Here is a 19,301-nt window from a genome sequence, read left to right on the forward strand (position 1 = left end):
ATACATGTTTATCATGTAATGCGAAAACTTTTAAAAATATTAATATTTGTCTTCTCAATAGAATTTGTACTATCGATATCTGTATCGCAACTTGCAAACATTGTTATTATTTACTACCGAAAGAAAAATGTCTACCGGTTGGACTGTGAAGTCGCCTCGTCGGCCGCCATCAGGAGGGCAAAGTCAATGCGATCCAAGGTCGATGGATTCGTAAATGGTCGAGCGAGCATATGGTTAACGAAACCGCGAGAGAAGGCCGTCGCTGTAAAAAATGTTAAAAATACATACAATACCATTACCCTCGCAATATCGCGCGAACGAGTTTAACGCGACATTACCCGACGAATATCGAATAACTTACGCGACATTAACCGCGCGCGCGTACATATGTACACCCGTGTACACGTGCATCGATGTCACGGCGATCGAGAGATGCCCGGCTTACGTTTACACGGGAAAGTTAAGCGATCCACTGCCAGCTTCCCCGCTCCAAATGTTGTGTATATTTATCATTGTTGTATATTTACTTACCCCCTCCTCCCTCTCCTCGCGGATCGGACGGAGACTGCTCGCACGGTTGTCGGCGCGTTAATCAAAAGAATGCGCGGTCCGCGCGCGCCGGTCACACTTCGCGAATGCCTCGGCTCGCCTCGGCAATCTTCGGCCGCGCTCGGGCGAGCGACCGGCGCGCGCCCGGTTCCCCACTCGGCGCGCATCGCGCATCACTTCAGTGCTGATCGTGTAACCGTCGTGTGCGCGTCTATTTCGTGGTCGGCCGAGCGAAAAGTCACCCTCGTACTATCGGTCGCGCGTAACTTCGGTCGCTCCGAAATTATCTGCGCAAGTAATTCAAACGGTGACAAAAAAGTGCAAGATTCGAAAGTGCCGCGATATCGCCGAAAACTCAAATTGCAAATTCGAATTTCTACGTCACGGTGGTGCAGAGATAACCGCGATAATTCTTTCGGACACGACAAGAGAGAGGACTTGACGATACTTCGCGAACGATACTTGGCGAAACACATTATCGTTTCGAATGATTTAGACGTGTCATAGCGATCTAAAGTCGCGCGCTCTCCAAATTCGCAACAAGTTGCAGGGGTGTGCCTTTTTTATATTTTCCTCGACTCTCCCCGTTTGTTTCTCTTACGCGAGTGTGCGCGCGTTCGTGTGTGTTCGTGATCGGAAAGGATTAATATCGGCGGTGACGATCCTGTGAAGAAGCTGCCAAGTATCCAATCTCGGTGATGGCAACCGGATCTTCGAACGTGGAACGGACTCTACTCGCGGACGATCGTATTCGAAGGAAATGTGCCCTGTGATCGTGTTCTCCAAGGATCTTTCGACGGTAAGACTCGCATGTACTTTCTCTACTTTTCTCTTTTTTTCTTCGTCGTTATAAGCGCGCACACAGATGCCAAGAGAATGATTGATGGCGAAATATTTTGTAAAGTAATATGATATGGTTGATTACACTAGTTTACAAGATTTTGTAAGGTTTTACCAGAGCATTTCAACACTGTTTCTAGAATAATTTTAAACGCTGAGCACGAATCTGCCGTCAAAAAAATTTCTATCAGGTCAGATTTTCGAGAAAAACAGGGTTGAAGCCATTCAAAAAACATGTTTTTTTTTGCCATCTTTGAAAATTCATGGTAGACAAACTCGATGTGCAAAAAATTTCAAACAGGACTCAAATGAAAGCTTGAACATTCTACTTTAATATAAAAATATCAAATCACATGTCACATGCAATCAGGCTGCATGGGACAATCGTTCTACTCGACACAATACGACTATATAACTAAAGACAAAGACAAATTTGCGGTAAAAAAAATATCGATATTTTTATATTAAATACAATTTTCATGCTTTCATTTGAGCCCTGTCTAAAGTCTTTCGCACATCGGGTTCGTTTGCTATGAATTTTCAAAAATGATAAAAAAACGTCTTTTTGCAGGGATTTCGACTCTAAGATTTTTCTGGAAAACCTGATCTAATAGATCATTTTGCCTTACGGATTTGGATTCAGCGTCCCAAAATACATTAAAAAAGTTATTTCTAAAAGAATTTATAAATCAATATTATCAGAAATAAACTGGGTCAGAGATGGTGGATGTTTATGATTTTTAAATTGCGACGTATCAAATTAAAATATCAATCAACATCTTTTTCGTCGAGCGCCCACTCGTTCGATCTTGCGCCCATTAACATCATTCGTTACAACAAGTCTTTCCCCTTAACTTTCATTACAATTTCGCTGCGAATTAATTAAAAAATTTTTAATTGCAAAAATTTTTAATTGCCTATAGATAGCGAGTATCGTAAGAGCGATAGTTTATGCATACGTTCGAAGAATGGCGCGAATAACGCGAAAAACTTGGCAAAAACATATTTCGATATTTAACGAGCGAATGTAGGAAACAATAGCGTATATTCGATGAATATATTTATTCGCGAATAATCAGTAATACGGAATCGAGCGATTTTGTACGTACAAATAACACGATATTATCAGATACAGTTGGATTAATTCGGCGCGACATTATGTCGAAAATGATGAGATATTATTTGTCAAAAATTATTTATCAAAAATTTTTTTAAACTATCACGCTGCACATTGAATACGTGAATACGGAATATTGGAAATATGTATTTTGTTACACCGGGTATATATGGAAATATCGAGCTATATATCCTACTTTGCCGAACGTACGAGCCAATGTATTGTACATACGTATAAATATATGTACATATATATATATATATATATACACATACAGTTTCCATCATTAAAATATTTGAGTAGCGATAAAATTGTATTACTATATTCATATTCATTACGCATGATATGTATCGCGAACGAGTAATATCGCGTGTAACGTCGAGACTTTCCATACGATAAGATGACAAATTAATTTTAATCATATCGCGCACACATCCATTTTTGACGCCTCTCGCATCCCTGCGCGATCGTAAATCATCACGCGATTTGGAGAGTAAATATGCATCGTCCATCACACGCGGAGCGTCGTATGCAAGCAGCACCCGTTAGAGCGACTTCGTGGCAGCCGCGTATATTCGGTATTGTAAGAATTTTAATCTTTCGTAAAAATTTCCGTGTACTTCTCCCGTGTACCTTTCTTCGAAATAGATCCTCCTCCCCTCTCCGTCATTGGGAGCGGCGGGATTTCACATGCTGCTGCGACCCAACGATCAATCGCGGAAGCGCGATAATGCCACGGGGAACAGTTACACCGACGTATTACACGGGACTTAAATTGGGTGCTTGTCACTCCCGCTTTGTGACTGGCAATTTTCTCGAAAAAGCCGCGCGCGTTGCCAGTCACGAAAACAATTTGTGCCTTTGTGATCGGATAGACGAAAGAATCCCGATGTTGAGGAGCCGGCACGTCACGTTGAAAATTATACCTGTTGGGGATACACGAAGGCTTCGAATATGAGATACGAGACCGTCCAATCCTTTTATCGCATCGTTCTCGAATCTAATTTATTTCCCGATATATCAATCTCGTGCGCGATGCCTTGATATATTTTATAAAAATTCCATGTCTTTCGGAGAATATTATCGAGCTGCGTGTCTGCGATTTCATCGAGACTCGCTCGCGGCGGTAGTTGGAGGGAGGGATCGCGATGCTCCCGATTTTTCCGAGAATTCGCTACATCGTCGCGTTAGACAGATGCAAGCGAGAGATAAGCCTCTAAGCGCTTCGGTAACATGAACCTCGAGATGTTTTACCGAGAATATTGTGGGTATGACTCTTCTTAAATGCGCGAGATATATCCTTAAACGACAACTACAACTCTCCAATCGAACTCGTACGCGTTTTAAAAAGAAGCTGTTCGCGTATTTTTCCTGGCAAAATTGAAAAATAAATATAACTTTTTATCGATTATTGTATCATTAATTTTTACCTTTTACAGATTCTATTGTATATCTCGCTGTAAACGTGCACGTTAATTTGATAAATTAATAAGATAGATTTATATCTTGCGTCTTTAATTTATACTCGTCGCATGGCTAAACATGTAGCGATATTTATTTTCGTCTAAACTGACAACATTTTTTTATTAACATGATCAATATTTTATTAAGAGAACCATTTTTCGTTAAAATACCAAATTTCCTCTCTTTGTATTAATGATTGGTTTGGTTAAATGGAATAAATTAAATTTGATTTAATTAAATATAAATTTACTTTACATATATATTGGATGAATAATATGGAGAGAGAGAGAGAGAGAGAGAGCGCGAGCGTTTTATTTGTCAAAGACTTTTGTCAGGTTTCGGAAAATACGAGCGAGAGACATTGAAGCTTATGCTTGAATCTCGCTTTGATGAATACGATATTTTAGAAAATATGGTAAAGGTAAAAAATAACGAAAAGTATAAATCCTATTTATAATTCTTTGCGTATTCACATCTCTCAGTTTATATCTATTTAAAAAAAAAAGCAATGACATTTACAAACATACAGATCGCTTTTTGTAATAAAAGCCAAAGATTATTTCATATGAAATGTGTGTATACTTTCGCTTTAATCGTATTATTTTTTTTTTAATGAATATGCTTTAGCTTATATTTTCTACTGTCACGTACATCTTCTTGCATTACTGTTTTATCGATTTAACTTGCCGATTCATATTTTTATACGTCGCATCTTGTGTCACGTGAATGTTCTAAAAAATTTCAACTACATTTTCCCAGTATATTTTAGATATTACACACGTCGGGTCATTAAATACACGTTAAAGCTCTCAGATGGAATATTAACTGACAAATGAAAAGTATTGGCCTGATGTGCGAAGCAGGATTGATAAATATTCTACAATTCGCAATGACATGAATTCGCATACGCAGCGAAATGAAATTCTCACATCGTCAAGTTCACGTTTATTGTCAGTCCGGTACGTTTTATAAGCGTCTAGAGATGACGTAGAAAATGGTTGGATCCTCGATTCTCCGAGCGGATGACCATCGAATAATCCTATCGGCAGATGCGTCGATGCATTTACATGGAAATCTGATAGCCGGGTGGACGATAACATTCCTAACATTATGCTGTATCATCGGGGGATTCTAACCGCGATCTGTTCTAAGAATCCTCGGCATTTTGCATCGTTGCGCATCTAATATGCGCCGCGATTTCGACAAATCGTTCGGGAAGATTAGATATGTGATTTTTCCAAAAATTTGCCGCGTTATCGCGCCAGATAAATACGATCGAGAGAGAACCGCTAAATATTTAGGCATTCGGGTTTAATAATCCGATGACAACGGAATGGAAAAGATGTTACGAATAGTTGGGGTCTTCCAGAAAGTTCGTGATACAACCATATAGGTTTGAGATTTTATTAAGGGAGAATGAAATATATTACATTATATATATATATAAGATCCTGTAACGGAAAGAGAGAAAGTGTAATCTTAAACATTTTATAAGATGATTCTTTTTCTGAACTAGTTTTTCCGTTCGTGTGAAAATATCTTGAATTTTTTTTAATAAGAGATTATTATAATTTACAGTTATTATGTTTATATATAAGATAGGAACATTAAAATGAAGTTTTGTTATCTCATGTAGTAGACAAAGAAGTATTTTTCACACACACACACACACACAAATAATCTTGAAAAATGCATTTTATTTTTTTATTTTAGAATATCAATTGATTGGCATATTTTAATCTGCATATTTTTTATGTGATAATTATGATTAAAATATATATGTTCTAATTTTATTCTTGAGATACTTTTTACATTTTTTTTTTTTTAATAAAATTTTTATAAAAGCTTTTGTTTCTACAATATTTATATGTTTGCTGCATTATATCATAGGATATTAAATTATACATAAATTAATATATCATTACATATATTTATGCAATATCGAAACTTCATGTAATATTGAAAGCAAAATGGAATTTCATCGTACGACCTTTTCCCCTATCGATGGAAATTGTTCGGATATTGCGGTATCGGTGCACAAATTTTCGGTTAGCGGTTTAACTCCCGAATGAAACTGTCCGGACGCTTCTTTTACATAGACACTATGTTTCGTACGATGTGGAATAATGAGTCGTAATTTACTGGATCCCTCGCGATATCCGAGACGTGAATTCAGCCGTTAATTAGCCTCCAATTAAACTGCCCGATGCGAGCCGTTTGCGATTTTACAATTTTACAGTGCAATTTCTCGGATAATGCACATTCTTCGATACGCGTTTCGTTTGTTCGTTCATCGTGAAAATTGATGCTATTTTTTGCTTCGTTAGATTCGAACGGGGATAGCAAGGGGGTATGGTGGGGAAAATTAATTATTTATTTCTCCGAATCTCGCCCGCGAAAAGTAATTGAAGGCACGATTATCTGTCAATATCAAATTAAGCTGCTCAATTTGAAATATCTGCAAATTCTCCCTGTTGACTGTATCATGGAAACTAATTGCTTGTAGTCGTAATAAAAAGTTACTTTTAGTTTAACAGCGAAACTTTGTTTTAAGCAGATGATACAGTTCGATAATACTGTTTACATTATTCTTCAAGAATCGCGTTATTTCCTTTTTCGTGAGAAATTCATCCAATACAAGTGAAGAAAGGTATATGTGTACGTTGCGGGAGTGTACATTGCTTTGATACTTTTTTAGAGACGCAACGTCGATTGAAAAGGACATCCTCTCTCTCTCTCTCTCTCTCTCTCTCTCTCTCTCTCTCTCTGTTGCTCGCTTTCTCTTTGGTATAGAAGTTAATATAATAGAGAAACGTACAGACGCGATATATCACGATATAAACGCGCGCGTAAACCGCGATATAACGAAAGTGTAACACCCGACGAAAAGTTTCCGGAAATAAACTTGTTGCGCGATCGGTAAATAAAATAATAACCGGGGCACGTAACTCGATTAAACGACAATATCGCGATATTAAGCGCCGATGTGCACCGTGTCACAATCGGCGAGGTCTGTCGCGCGTGTCAAAAACTCGAGCAAGAAACACACGCTCTCCTGTCATAGGCGATGAATGCGCGCTGTAACGATATATATTTTTTTCCCTCTTCCTCTCGTTTTTTTTTTTTGTCGGTCGAATTATACTCGCGACGGAAGCAATTGCATCGTCGGATGAAATATATCGCCTCGCTCCCTCTCTCTTCTATTTCCACCGACTTCTACGGGAATCGAGTGCTAAAAAATATTTCGCGATAACAAGGGAAGAGACGAGACAACGGATACGGAAGTTTTTTTTTTTTTTTTTCCCCAGCGACATGATTACGCCGAATGTACGGTATCAGCTATCGAGCGAGTTTGAGCGGCAGCGGCAATGGCCATTATAACCGCGTGCGTGTTCCTGCTGCAGGTGAGAAAAGATGGGTATACACTTAGCGAACGAATCCCGAATGCGAACATTCGTTGTTATCATTTAGCAGATATATACGCCAAAGCGAATGCGAACAGAACGTTCGATTCGCATTCGGCTCGATTCCTCCCTCATGAGGCGGTACATCAAAGCCAATTCGTGCGAGAAAAACGTTCAAAACGTTTCACAAGACATTCGCATTCGCTGTTCGTTCGGTGTTCGTTCGCAAAGGATATACCCACCTAAAGTAAAATCAGCAGAATAGAATTCGAGAGAGAGAGAGAGAAAGAGAGAGAGAGGGTACGCAAATGCGAGCACGCACATTACATTTGCAAGGGTCGCAATTTTCCGAAACCCTATCGCGCATTTCATTGGCGAGTGCAAATTCAGGATTAGGAAATAAACGATGTTCCCCAGCTGATAAACTTAAGCATCCAGTCTAGCGTTAACTGCTCACTCAGCAGTTAATGCAATAATTGTTTCGCGCAAACGGAGATTAATTTGTCTAACATTGAAAAACAACATTTATACATTTTGTGAAATTTTAGGAAAATTCAAATTCTGCGAAAACGTTCTTTCGCAAAAAAAATCCAAAAATTTATATCTAAAAAGTAATTTTTTTTTTCTTTAGATTAGAAAATTTTACTTGCCTTACGCTGTATCGCGAAATAATTCCCAGGTCAATCTGATCTCTGTTTAAGATAGACCTTCAAAGCTCGGTAGTCTCTTGGATTATCTAACCCCAAGTTGGCGATTCGCTGTCCCTCTTTAACTTACAGTTCTCTGTTCAATATAGATATAGAAGCAGAATTTGATATACATGTGTGTGTATAACAACAGATTTTGACGTTTTTGCTCTCTATCTCTTTTTCTCCGTGTCTCGAATACTGTAAGATTTTTTATTATATAAATATACGCTATACAATATCTTTCCACTAATAAATTTTATTACAACCATTTTTGTATTATTTTTATTTGAAATGCGAGAGAAATTTGATTTATTAAAACCCCACATGATCTGTATTTCAATTTTTCCGATAAAAAGGGTGGGCGTGTGGAATACGATTTCCGAAATAAGATATGAGAGAAGGAGAATATTTTTAAAACGCGACCGTTCGAGATTTATCGATGATTTCAACGTATCGTGTCGGTTGTGTGTTGGAAGGTTTGACGAGGATAAATCCGTGGACGCGGATGAGGAATTCGCGGAGAGCAAGTTCGACGATGAGAGTTTGAGTCGTGCGGAAAGTGCTTTGAAGAGTGCCCGGGGTCCTGGTTCGCGCATTTCGTTAACGACGAGGGAGCAGAAGACGACGAGTGCTGTAAAAAGGAGGCGGGGCGAGTGTGTCGCTGACACGAGTTGACGCGACACAAGGTGACGGTGACGTGACGTGACGTGACGCGACGCGACGCGACGTCGGGGTGTCGAGATGCCTCGAGATGAGATGGTCGCCCTTCTTCGATCCCTCTCGTCGCTCCTCACGCTTGTACTCTACGCTCTCAGCAGCTGCCATGCCAGGATAACTAATCAGGAAATCGGTAAGTGCTAATTTAAGTAATCTACTATATGCGCAATGATTAAATTGAAGATGGAACGAAGGGAGAGAATTTGATATAATTGTTAATGTTGGAAACAAATTTAATTCATTTTTTTCTATCGAGTGAGAAGTAAGATATTATCGTTAGAAAAAGACGTCAAAAAGAGACGTCTTATAAAATTAAATGTGATTAAATATTGAAAGAAATTTTTGAGTTTCACGTGTTGCATTGTCAGTAATAGCTAAATAAGAAAATATAATAATATCTCAATTAGCACCTGGAAGATACGGTATCTTTCTATGAAGTGGAATGCTAACTGAAATAGCATCGTCCAGAATCAATTCGTATATTAATGGATATTGAATATAAATGAAAATATAAATAGTTAATAACTAAACCAAATACATTTAATTATATTCAATTTTGTGATATTGGCAGCTCGTAAGAGTTACTAGATAACTCTAAGCGAGGCTGTATTAAATTATCTATTATTATATAATTTATTTCGAATACTGTCGATTATTTCAACAGTCTCGAGATCGATAACCCGAGATCCACCAGACTTTTTCAACTTGATTGATCGATCAATCAATCTTAATCTCGAGACATGTAGAACTTTCTGTTAATACCGTCGATGGGGTCCGAAAAGAATTAATATACAGTGTCCCATCAAAAGTGGCCACTCCCCTTTATCTTTTAAACTAAAAGAGATAGACCATAACAAATATATATCAAATTAAATGCTTCAAATTGAACTCTATTACGAACATAATGGTTGCTTGCAAAAGCCATCTGTGTTGTTAACGAACGGAGAGGTATAGAAAATTTTTTTATAATAATGTGAATATTTCGCGATAAAAATAATAGCACTCTTTAAAACGAATACAATGATGTATAATATAGTGTAAATATTTTACATATTATACGAGTTTTATCGACTTGAAATATTTACATTATTATAAAAAAATTATGCATACCTCTCCGTTCGTTAATACAGATAGCTTTTGAAAGCAACTATTATGCTCATTTGATATAAAATTTGATATATATATATATATATATATTTGTTAAGGTCCATCTCTTTTAGTTCAAAAGATAAAAGGGGATGGTCAGTTTTGGCGGGACATCCTGCATATGAGTATGCGCGGCGGCGTATTTTTCATAGAAATTCGGCATACGGTTTGAAAACGGGAGGAAAATGACGAATGCACGATACACTCCTTTTCCAATATGTATCGGTAATATAAATACCACCAGTCGTTATGTTATATCGACGCTACCCGACGTAATATTGAATTTGTGGTATAGCTATGCCACATGTTTCCGCTGAGTTAAATAACGAAGAACTATGTGTTTCGAATATTTTTATCAGTTGTGTGGCATTCTTTTGTGGATTTATAAAGTGTTACATCAGTTATCAAACACGATCAAATAGCGCTATAACTATTAATGTTGAAATGTCGATGAAAACATACGTAATCAGGTTACGTAATTCGGGTAAGTCTAAAGCTTCAAGATAATGACGCGATAAGTAAATCGCTGGTATATAATCATTTATATAACTCGTATCGTGTTAGAATGTCAAAGATTCGAGTCGCGGTACTCTAAATACAGGTACAATATCGATTGCCGAAGATGCGATCACTTTAATACGATTGCGTCTCGTTATGTGTCGAATCGTGCGCTTTGAATAAATTTATCAGTCTTGTTAACAGTTGACTCTGTGATGGAGAATTATTACTCCATCGATTGTGCAGCGCGTAGTTGGAAAACAGTATTACGAAACCCAATTCCATCTATTGTTTCCGCGACGCTTGTCTATTACTACTCCTTTAACACTATTAAACTAATTGTCGATGTGCGTCAGTACTTTATAAGAAAAATTGTTTCAAAGGTAACATAAATTTTTTTAAATATTTTTGAGATTAAATTCGATAAATATAAAATATAAACGTAAAGATATTCAAATAAATATGCCAAAGTCATTTCGCGCAACCAAGGAATTTATCTCGAGTTTTACGCTGACATATTTTTGAAAGCTTCAAAAACGCAAGAGATTCATATTGTAAAAAAAAAAAAAAAAAAAAAAAAAAATCTTATCTAAAAAAATTAATGAGACGTACGTGTTTGATAACGAAAGGCTTTACTTTTTATCATCTTTTTTCCGTCTCTAATAGGTTTTTTACATCATCCGTACGATCCCAAGAAGCTTGAAATGAAACGTATTTATGGGTGAAGAGGGGAATTATTAAGAAATATATACATGCATATTTCGTAATAATTGCAAGTTTCTTTACATGGATGAGTACGAGGCACGCGCCCGAGCTCTTTGCGAGTCCGGACATTATTCCAGTTTTCGTTCGAGCAATGTCGCTTTGTGTACACGGACAAAGCGACATATATTTTTGTTGGTAACGTGGCAATTGGATCACCCCGGTTACAAAAGCCACCACCGGGTATGCCGGACCGCGTAATTTCGTTCCTCGGGCGTGAAAATGAGGGCTTTTTAACCCATTTCACACAGACCGCGGCTCTAACGAGATCGTCGTGTCGCCGTTATTTCGTGGACCATCAAGGCCAGGACGACGCCGTTGCATGCGAAAAGAAAATGCGCAATGGACTCGCTCTATGAGTCCGCCTTTATCCCTCTTTCTCCGGTGAAACTACATCATTCTTGGAGACGTATAGCCCTGTATATTTCCCGCTGATAAATCACTTCGTTGAGATTAAAGTTACTATAGATGCGACGATGTTCCTTTACTTAGGAAAAATTTTATTGTCGCAAAATATCTTCTTCCTCTAACTCTCAAACATATTTAGAATTTTAACATTTTGCTATACAAAAATGAGACTTTAGATACGTAACGTATGATTTATTCCGATTCGGTATAATCTCCGTTATACCGATTATAAATTCCAGTAGCAATCTCAAATTTTACGAATCGATGCTGTTCTAATAGTTGATTCGGTTCAAATTGCCTGAAATTAATTTCTCAGGCAACCCTATTCGACGTTAAAGCTCGACGTGATCGCAACGTCAGCAGACAACTTGAGCGCAGTCGGATTCGTTTCGCGTTTAAATATTTACCGTCCGATCTCGGGAATCTCTATCGGAGAGAAATCTCCGTAGTGTTGTGATCCTTGTAACGCAACAACAAGAGCAGGGACAACAAGAAAATAACTTAGGCGAAAGCGGAGTATAGTCGAGTAGTTTTACTTGCACTTGTGGGACCGCACGCGACAAAATGACGTCGAGTGTGTTTTATTTAACATTGAGCGCGAAATGGAAGTAATTAGCGGCTAGTCAAAGCGTAAAGGAAGAGGAAACGTTGGTCGTAAGATCGAGGATTTGCAAAGCTCCGGCGACTAATTAAACGAGCGTGCCACGTGATTTCGAATATTTCGATAATTGTAGATTAATTAAAATTGCTAGGAGCATGACACGCGAATCAGAAGGCTAATCGGTAAATGTGTCTCGACTCCATCGTGAAAATCTCGACACTGCGACGAGAGTCAGAATCGAGTTTGCGGAAGCAATGAAACGAAAAACGCGGCAAACTTTAATAGCGTCCCGCGATTTCGCGAATGAACGAGCAATTGTTGATTATTGGCTTTCGAAGCTTATTTCATCTTGCTGCTTTCATTTTCCGATATGAGAGATAGTATTTGCAACGTAAGAATCTTTCGGTGGAAAAACACGATCTTCGATACATTTTTGTAAATATTTGAAATTAGATATTGAAATTAGACACATGTAAATTTACAATTGGCATATTCGATGGAGTATTAAAATTAGAAAATTTTAATCTTTCCTTCTTTTTTTCTATCGATTTTTAATCCCGATTTCCATAAGGGAGCAAAAAGAGGATCGCACGCTCGTCGCGACTAAAATGATTTATTTATACGTTCCTAAAACTGCAGAAAGAAAGTCTTTTCGCATTTCATCAAAGTTTGCAGCCTTCCAATTCGCAAATTACTTGAATGTCGAATATGTCGGCAGCAAAGCGGCATTGTTTCTAATTGTATAATCGTTTAATTATATTGTAGAACAAAAGGAGCGATACGCGTTTAAAGAGAAGCTTGTGTTTAAAAAGAACATTTCATTGTTGATATTTTGTCGCGAATGTTTCGAAAATAAAACTACGCTGATAGACGCTTAGATACTGATCTAAACATTTTAGAATTAATACTTTGAGACTTATATGGTATAGCGTGTCTCTGCAAGTTATATTTATAATTTTGCGTTATACATTCAGGAATTTTAATATTTTCTCATTAAACTTTATAATTAAAATACGAAAACGTCTCAATTTTTTGATCATGTTGATTTATTGCATAAAAATTCTCATAGAAATTGATATCTTATACGTCCAAGCTCTTAAAATATTCACGTGTCAATAAATCATAAAATTCAATATACTTATTATTATATTTTAAATCCTAATATTTTCACATGGCTCACAACGTAAAAAAAAAATAATTCTAAAAGTGACTGGCATTTGTCTGTAATCTCGATGAAGTCAATGTTATTTGCCAATCTGATTTTTTATCACAGCTACACCATTCGAGCCTGAAGATTGAATTTGTCGACATTCAGTGCTTGTATAGTTTTTTCGCATTTTCCTCGTGAAACGCGTGTCAAGATACATTAGACGTCGCTACGTCGAATTCTTCGGCAAAGTTTCCGAGCGAGGCGTTTCCGTGGGGAATGCGACGACACCGTCAACCAAATGAGATACGTCGTACCCGCGTTTCTCTTTTTAAATTCAGGTAGCCGAGTTAATTTTTATACCGGCGTCACTTTTAATACATATTTCATGAACCGGAAGGGCAGCCCGCGATAGTATGAGCGAATTATTTCGGATAGAATATTTAAGGGCATAAAGCTCTTTCGATAGCGGATCCAATAGATGAAAAATGGAACGATGAAAAGAACTCCAAGATTTTTAGGAATACAAAATGCTGATGCATATCGAAATTTTACAAAAATTTCGAAATTTTAATATCAAACTTCATGTTGAACGAACGTTTTCGAATATTCAGAATCTCAAATTTGCAATATTACAAATACTCGGATGCAAAAACTTAGATTTGGTAAAAATAATTATAAGTGATAAAAATAGCGCAAGAGGTGAAAAAAAATTTGAATATATTTATAAAATTTTATTTTTTTATAATCCATAAAATAAACTTTATAAAACTTAAAAAAAAAAAAATGAAATACATTCCAAGATATGAATAACAAGAAATTCGAGTTAACGTACTTTTCAGTGTCATACATTTTGATAACAAGAATCGAGATCGAGATTATAAAGCTCTGGAATTCTGCAACGTTTTATATATTGTATTATCGTGCTTCCATTGCGTTGCCAAATAGTCATGTGACATAAATTATACGCGAGCAATGTACCTAGAGAATTACAGACACGAAATGAGATCTCGCCGGCGCAGCAGATTTAATTAATTCATAGATTAGTAGGTCAGCTCTTGCGGAAGTAAATACGTGTCGCGTTTTATGCGGCAAGAACTCATTTGAATACGACTTCACTTGTTTGGCAACCATTTTGCCATTATACGCATCCTATCTTCCATTAACATGTGCAAATTCTTTTCTTGCATCGCAAAAAATAAGTACAACACTTTGACATGAACTGCCGTCGTAAACTTTGCATATAAAAACTTAACTTATTAATTAAACTTTTTAATTATTAATTAAAACATTTTGTAAATCTGTTCAGAATACGATTCGTACGAAATTCTTTTCATTTAAAAATGCGATAAAACGGTCGGAGATGCCTCTCTTGGATTTTTAAGAACTTTGAATATATCGTATTACGGTGTAAGCTAAAGAGAGACAGATTTAGTGGATAAACGGTAAAACAGTATTTCAAAGTTTATGACGAGATGTTTCGGATAAAAGTTTTACCACATTAAAACCGCTTCGCGCGTATATGGTTGCGAGGTACTTTTTTAATGTTATTTTGAAAATTTTGTCCCAAGCGCCTTTTCATATATCGTATGGTCGCGATAATATTTGATCGCAGAGAATCGGATACTTCGTATTATGAAAAAAAGAGACGTCTCTTATTTCCAACTGCCTCAATGACAAATGCAATGCGCATCAGAATCGAAATCGAGACCGGTTTTTGCATGAGAAATACGGGAATACCAGATATCGAATTGCAGGGTAAACTATATGTAGAAGAGAACGATTATACGCGAATATCGCTCATCCTCGAGCGACTTGATCCGCACGACGTAACGTAAGTGAAGACGCGATACTACGCGGTTCGTTGGTTCGTGCGACGAAGCCCGCCGGGAACGATGAAAAGTCGCGGCAAAATCGAAGTGCATGCCGGGATGAAAATAAAAAAGCGAAAAAGTTGGGATAGGGAGAGGGAGCATTGGCGCGACGCGACTAACGTTTGTTTACGCGCGAAAGCTTTCGCGATAAAACGAGCTTTTTTCCCGTGTACAGCTAGGGTGTAGCGAGGGTAAGTGCCCGGTGCGGCGTTAAATTTCAAGGAGAAAGGAATTAGCGTGGATTATCTGTTTCAGGCGTATGTTATCCCTGACCGAGGGCTTCGTTTCTACCTGTGTTTTATTGCACAAGTCAATCCGTATAAAAACTATATTTTCGCGATAGTTTTACAAATTTGTGCAGAATGTCCCGGGAATGTAAAAGCGCGTTATCTCCCTATAAATTCTTTCGATGCTGTGACCTTTTTTTGATCCTAGAACCAATTTTTTTTTTCGGAATACCTTTGTTTTTTTTTTACGTATAGTTTCCAATTTTTGCCAATTTTTGTAATTAATATTTAATTTAATTCTGCTTGAAATATATGTTAAAATTATATGTAGTTGTGCAAATGCGAAATTGTTGACGGAAGGATACGCGATGCTTGGAACGTGTGCAGACCCGTAAAAAAAATGATATCGATAAAAAAAAAGAAAAAAAAATGCGAAGTAAGTTGCAGAACGGAATCGCGACGTAAACGAGCAATAGCGCAGCGTTTAATATCCTACAAATTGTACGTCGCAAAAGTTAAACGACCGGTTACGGTTTTACAGTTTATATATACGAGGCGTGGTTTTTATATATCTCGTATACTCCGTACGCGCATTCCTCTTGACTGTTTGCCAAGTGACGAACGATAGATAGATAGAGAGACCATTTCTCGGATCGATTCGACTGGCAGTACTTCGATTACGAATCGTTTGAAGTTTAATCGATCATAAAACAGGAAATTCGCGCATGCCATACTTACATCGCATACTAAAGATTACACGTGTACAGATTTTGATATTTTACTCGCAGAGCGGAATGATGTAACACGTTTAGAGACTTTGATTTTTGAACTCACATCGAAATTGACTTATAATATTTGTTGGAATGCCGGATGCAAGAGAAAATTTAAACTCGAATGCGTTAGTAATCCCAGTGCCATAGTAATCCTAAAGCACGCGCATAAATTAATTCGATCGCATTATATAGTTTATTAATGGTGTCGCGTGGCGACTAATTATGATAATTTCGATCTTCGTAATATCTCGCGATAAATCTCGCGTGCGACTATAAATCCTCCAATTTGTCCAATTGACGCATCAATGAATAATCATTGAGCAGGTTAATGAGTTTCCCATGCAGCGATTGTCAAATGAAATGAAATGATAATAATGCGATGCAATTTACGCGATACCCCCGCACGCGCATAGCGCATCGGTACATCTTTTAATTATTTTTACGTAAAAAATTGATAGAGTGTATTTGAATTTTTGAATTAATTTTTTTTTGCAAGACAGAAAGAGAAAAAAAAATAGAAAGAGTAAAAATGCGATATTATTTCTAATGTTTCACGAAACAATGGTGAAAATTCACAATGCGGGCGTAACTGTAAAGGATTGAATAATTCAGACACGATACAATAATTTCAATTTGAGAACGGTCAGAAGCAATTCAGAATTTTCCAAATGATACGGCACGTATTTTTGAAAAGTATCGGTTTCTATTCGACAGGAAGAAAATTCGCGAAATAATTCGCACACGAGCGAGGAAGTTTTTTGACGCCGCTCGTATTGCCGTATCGTTACACACGCAGTCCACAAAATAAAATCGAAAGTAACATTCGGAATGGAAATAAAATATATTTTTAATTACCGCGAATGCGCGGCGTCCCCGATCAATTATTTCGCATTGCAGTTTTACCGCGAAACGGGCATCGCTTCGCGCATATTACCGTCAAAGCTCCCGCCATCGTCGCGATCGATCATTAAGATTTTAATTCGCCGCTCGCGTACGCGGCTCTTAATTACAATTAGTTGGCATTTGTAATAACAATGCCGCCGCGACATTATCGGATTTGTCTCGCGGCGGTATGTCGAGTCGCGATCGAAAAAGCTTTTAATTTATTTTTTTTTTCTTCTCGACGATGCGCCGGGCACTTCAGGCTATTCCGGGAGTGGAAATTATTTCGTACCGCGTAATATACGCATCTAACGACGCGACGCTTCTTCTTTTTCTCTCGAGTAATGGACTCTTCTCGTTCGACGTCTCGCAGCTTTTTATAGTTGCGTTAATCTTCCATGTAAGCATATATATCCGAGCTCTGCGCACGGCTTCGGATATACAGGATGTCCCAAAAGTCAACCTGGAACGGTCAAGTATCTCAAAAATAAAATATTTTTCAGAAAAATGTTTCAAATAAAAGTTGTAGAGTTTTAAGTGGCGTATTAAGTAGCAATGTTGATGCGATTTTAAATAGCATTGTTAAGGTCATTTGTAAAAACCACTTGTAAAATTACTTTTGGGTAATACCAATGCTGGCGGTACTGTGTACCTTTGAAGTCTCGTAACGCGGAAAATGCTTAATGGAAAGGAACTTTATTATAGCGTTTTGAAAAACTCTTAAGATAAGCTACAAAAATACAATAAAAAAATGGGGATTTCTATTTAAAAGTTTCAAAGTGATTTTTACGTGATCTTAACAATGCTATTTAAAATCACACTAACATTGCTACTTAATGCGCCGCTTAAAACTTTCATTTTGAAATATTTTTCTCTCAAAAATGCTGTACTTTCGAGATATTTGACAATTTCGAAATTTTTGGGACACTCCGTATATGTTTACATGGGAAATTAGCAATAATAACACATTACTTAACATTTCATAAAGCAATATTATAAACTCTCAGTTCACCCCTATCTCTCAGTGAAATGGATAATGCGATTTCACATCAATCATATATAATCATAAAATAATTATATAATTATCAGATAATTATATGAGTTTGTATAATTCTTCAAGTTTTATAGAGGGAACAAGATTCAAAAAATTTTAAAGACGCTTAAATTTTATTATATATTGAAAATTCTAATAAGTATTATATCATGCCATATTTTTCTCCATTTAATATTGTGAACTTTTATACTATAAATATGTATTATGAAAACAACATTTACTATAGATATATTTCATTCGGATTAAAAATTCCACTTTGCTGTCTATATATTGCAGGCTCTTTGTAAAATTCAGTCTTTAATTAATATTATAGTATAATTGGTACTCTCGTATGTTAATTAAAAGACTTTACACATTTTGTTTATTGGCCATATCTAGTAATTAAAGAACGAATCAAATATTCATATTTTGTGACTATGTATTTAATGAATATAATATGCTTGTCCGAATATTATATGATAGAAATATAGTATTAAACATTATTCAGTCGCGTCCATATAAAAGAATCTTTCTCGGGAAGGCTGAATGAAAGAAAGTCTCGTCCAGCGATTGCAGGTGCATTCGCGTTCTGCTTCCATTAATCCTTTGTATCTCCTTGTGGCAGCCATTATGGCATCCGTTTCGCGGTCACTAGATATTCGATCGATCTTAAAGACTTTCTCTCTTTATCCATCGAAATTAGCAAGAGCTTGCAGTAACAATGGCGTGCCTTTATTGGATTCTTCTTAGTGCAATAATTCGAGCTCGTAAAGATTTTAACGTCGTCGCTTATATTGTACATATGACGAACGTTGCACAAAGAAAACGATTAATCGAACGTGATTAAAAATTGCGGTATCCGGATTTTTTTTTTCCTATTTTGTCTTTTTTCTATTTTTTAATACTCACATCGCATAGGATTGCGAGTGGCTTTTCCGCTTATTTCCAGGGATAAAATTCGAAGTTACCACCATTTCTTTATTAGAGGGAGATTAGTTTCGGAATGCGATGCGAGAAGCGGATAAGCATGCGAGTGAGAGAAATGGAATTGGGATTTATCCGGTATTATCGCGGGTATTATATTTTATGTTCGCGGTAATGTTGGCGACGTTACGCGCGAAATTGATTTTCATTAATGGCACAAATGCCAACGTCAAAGCTCGACGCATC

At 36.9% G+C, this 19,301-nt stretch overlaps 1 protein-coding gene across 5 annotated transcripts in view; it reads left to right on the top strand.

Moving 5' to 3' along the window:
- The first annotated feature begins 745 nt into the window (after nt 1-745).
- Nucleotides 746-19,301, top strand: part of LOC138936291 (nephrin) — a 226,739-nt gene continuing 208,183 nt past the window's right edge. For all 5 annotated transcript variants that reach the window (XM_070301569.1, XM_070301576.1, XM_070301585.1 and 2 more), the window contains exons 1-2: nt 746-1,348; nt 8,540-8,913. In XM_070301569.1, coding sequence (XP_070157670.1) covers nt 8,805-8,913 — 109 coding nt within the window. In that variant the 5' untranslated portion in view covers nt 746-1,348; nt 8,540-8,804. The remainder of the gene's footprint in view (nt 1,349-8,539; nt 8,914-19,301) is intronic.

Source organism: Polyergus mexicanus, unplaced genomic scaffold (assembly GCF_030449975.1).
Source record: "Polyergus mexicanus isolate NDT 795.1 unplaced genomic scaffold, iyPolMexi1.0 SCAF_1, whole genome shotgun sequence".
NCBI classification, from domain to species: Eukaryota; Metazoa; Arthropoda; class Insecta; order Hymenoptera; family Formicidae; genus Polyergus; species Polyergus mexicanus.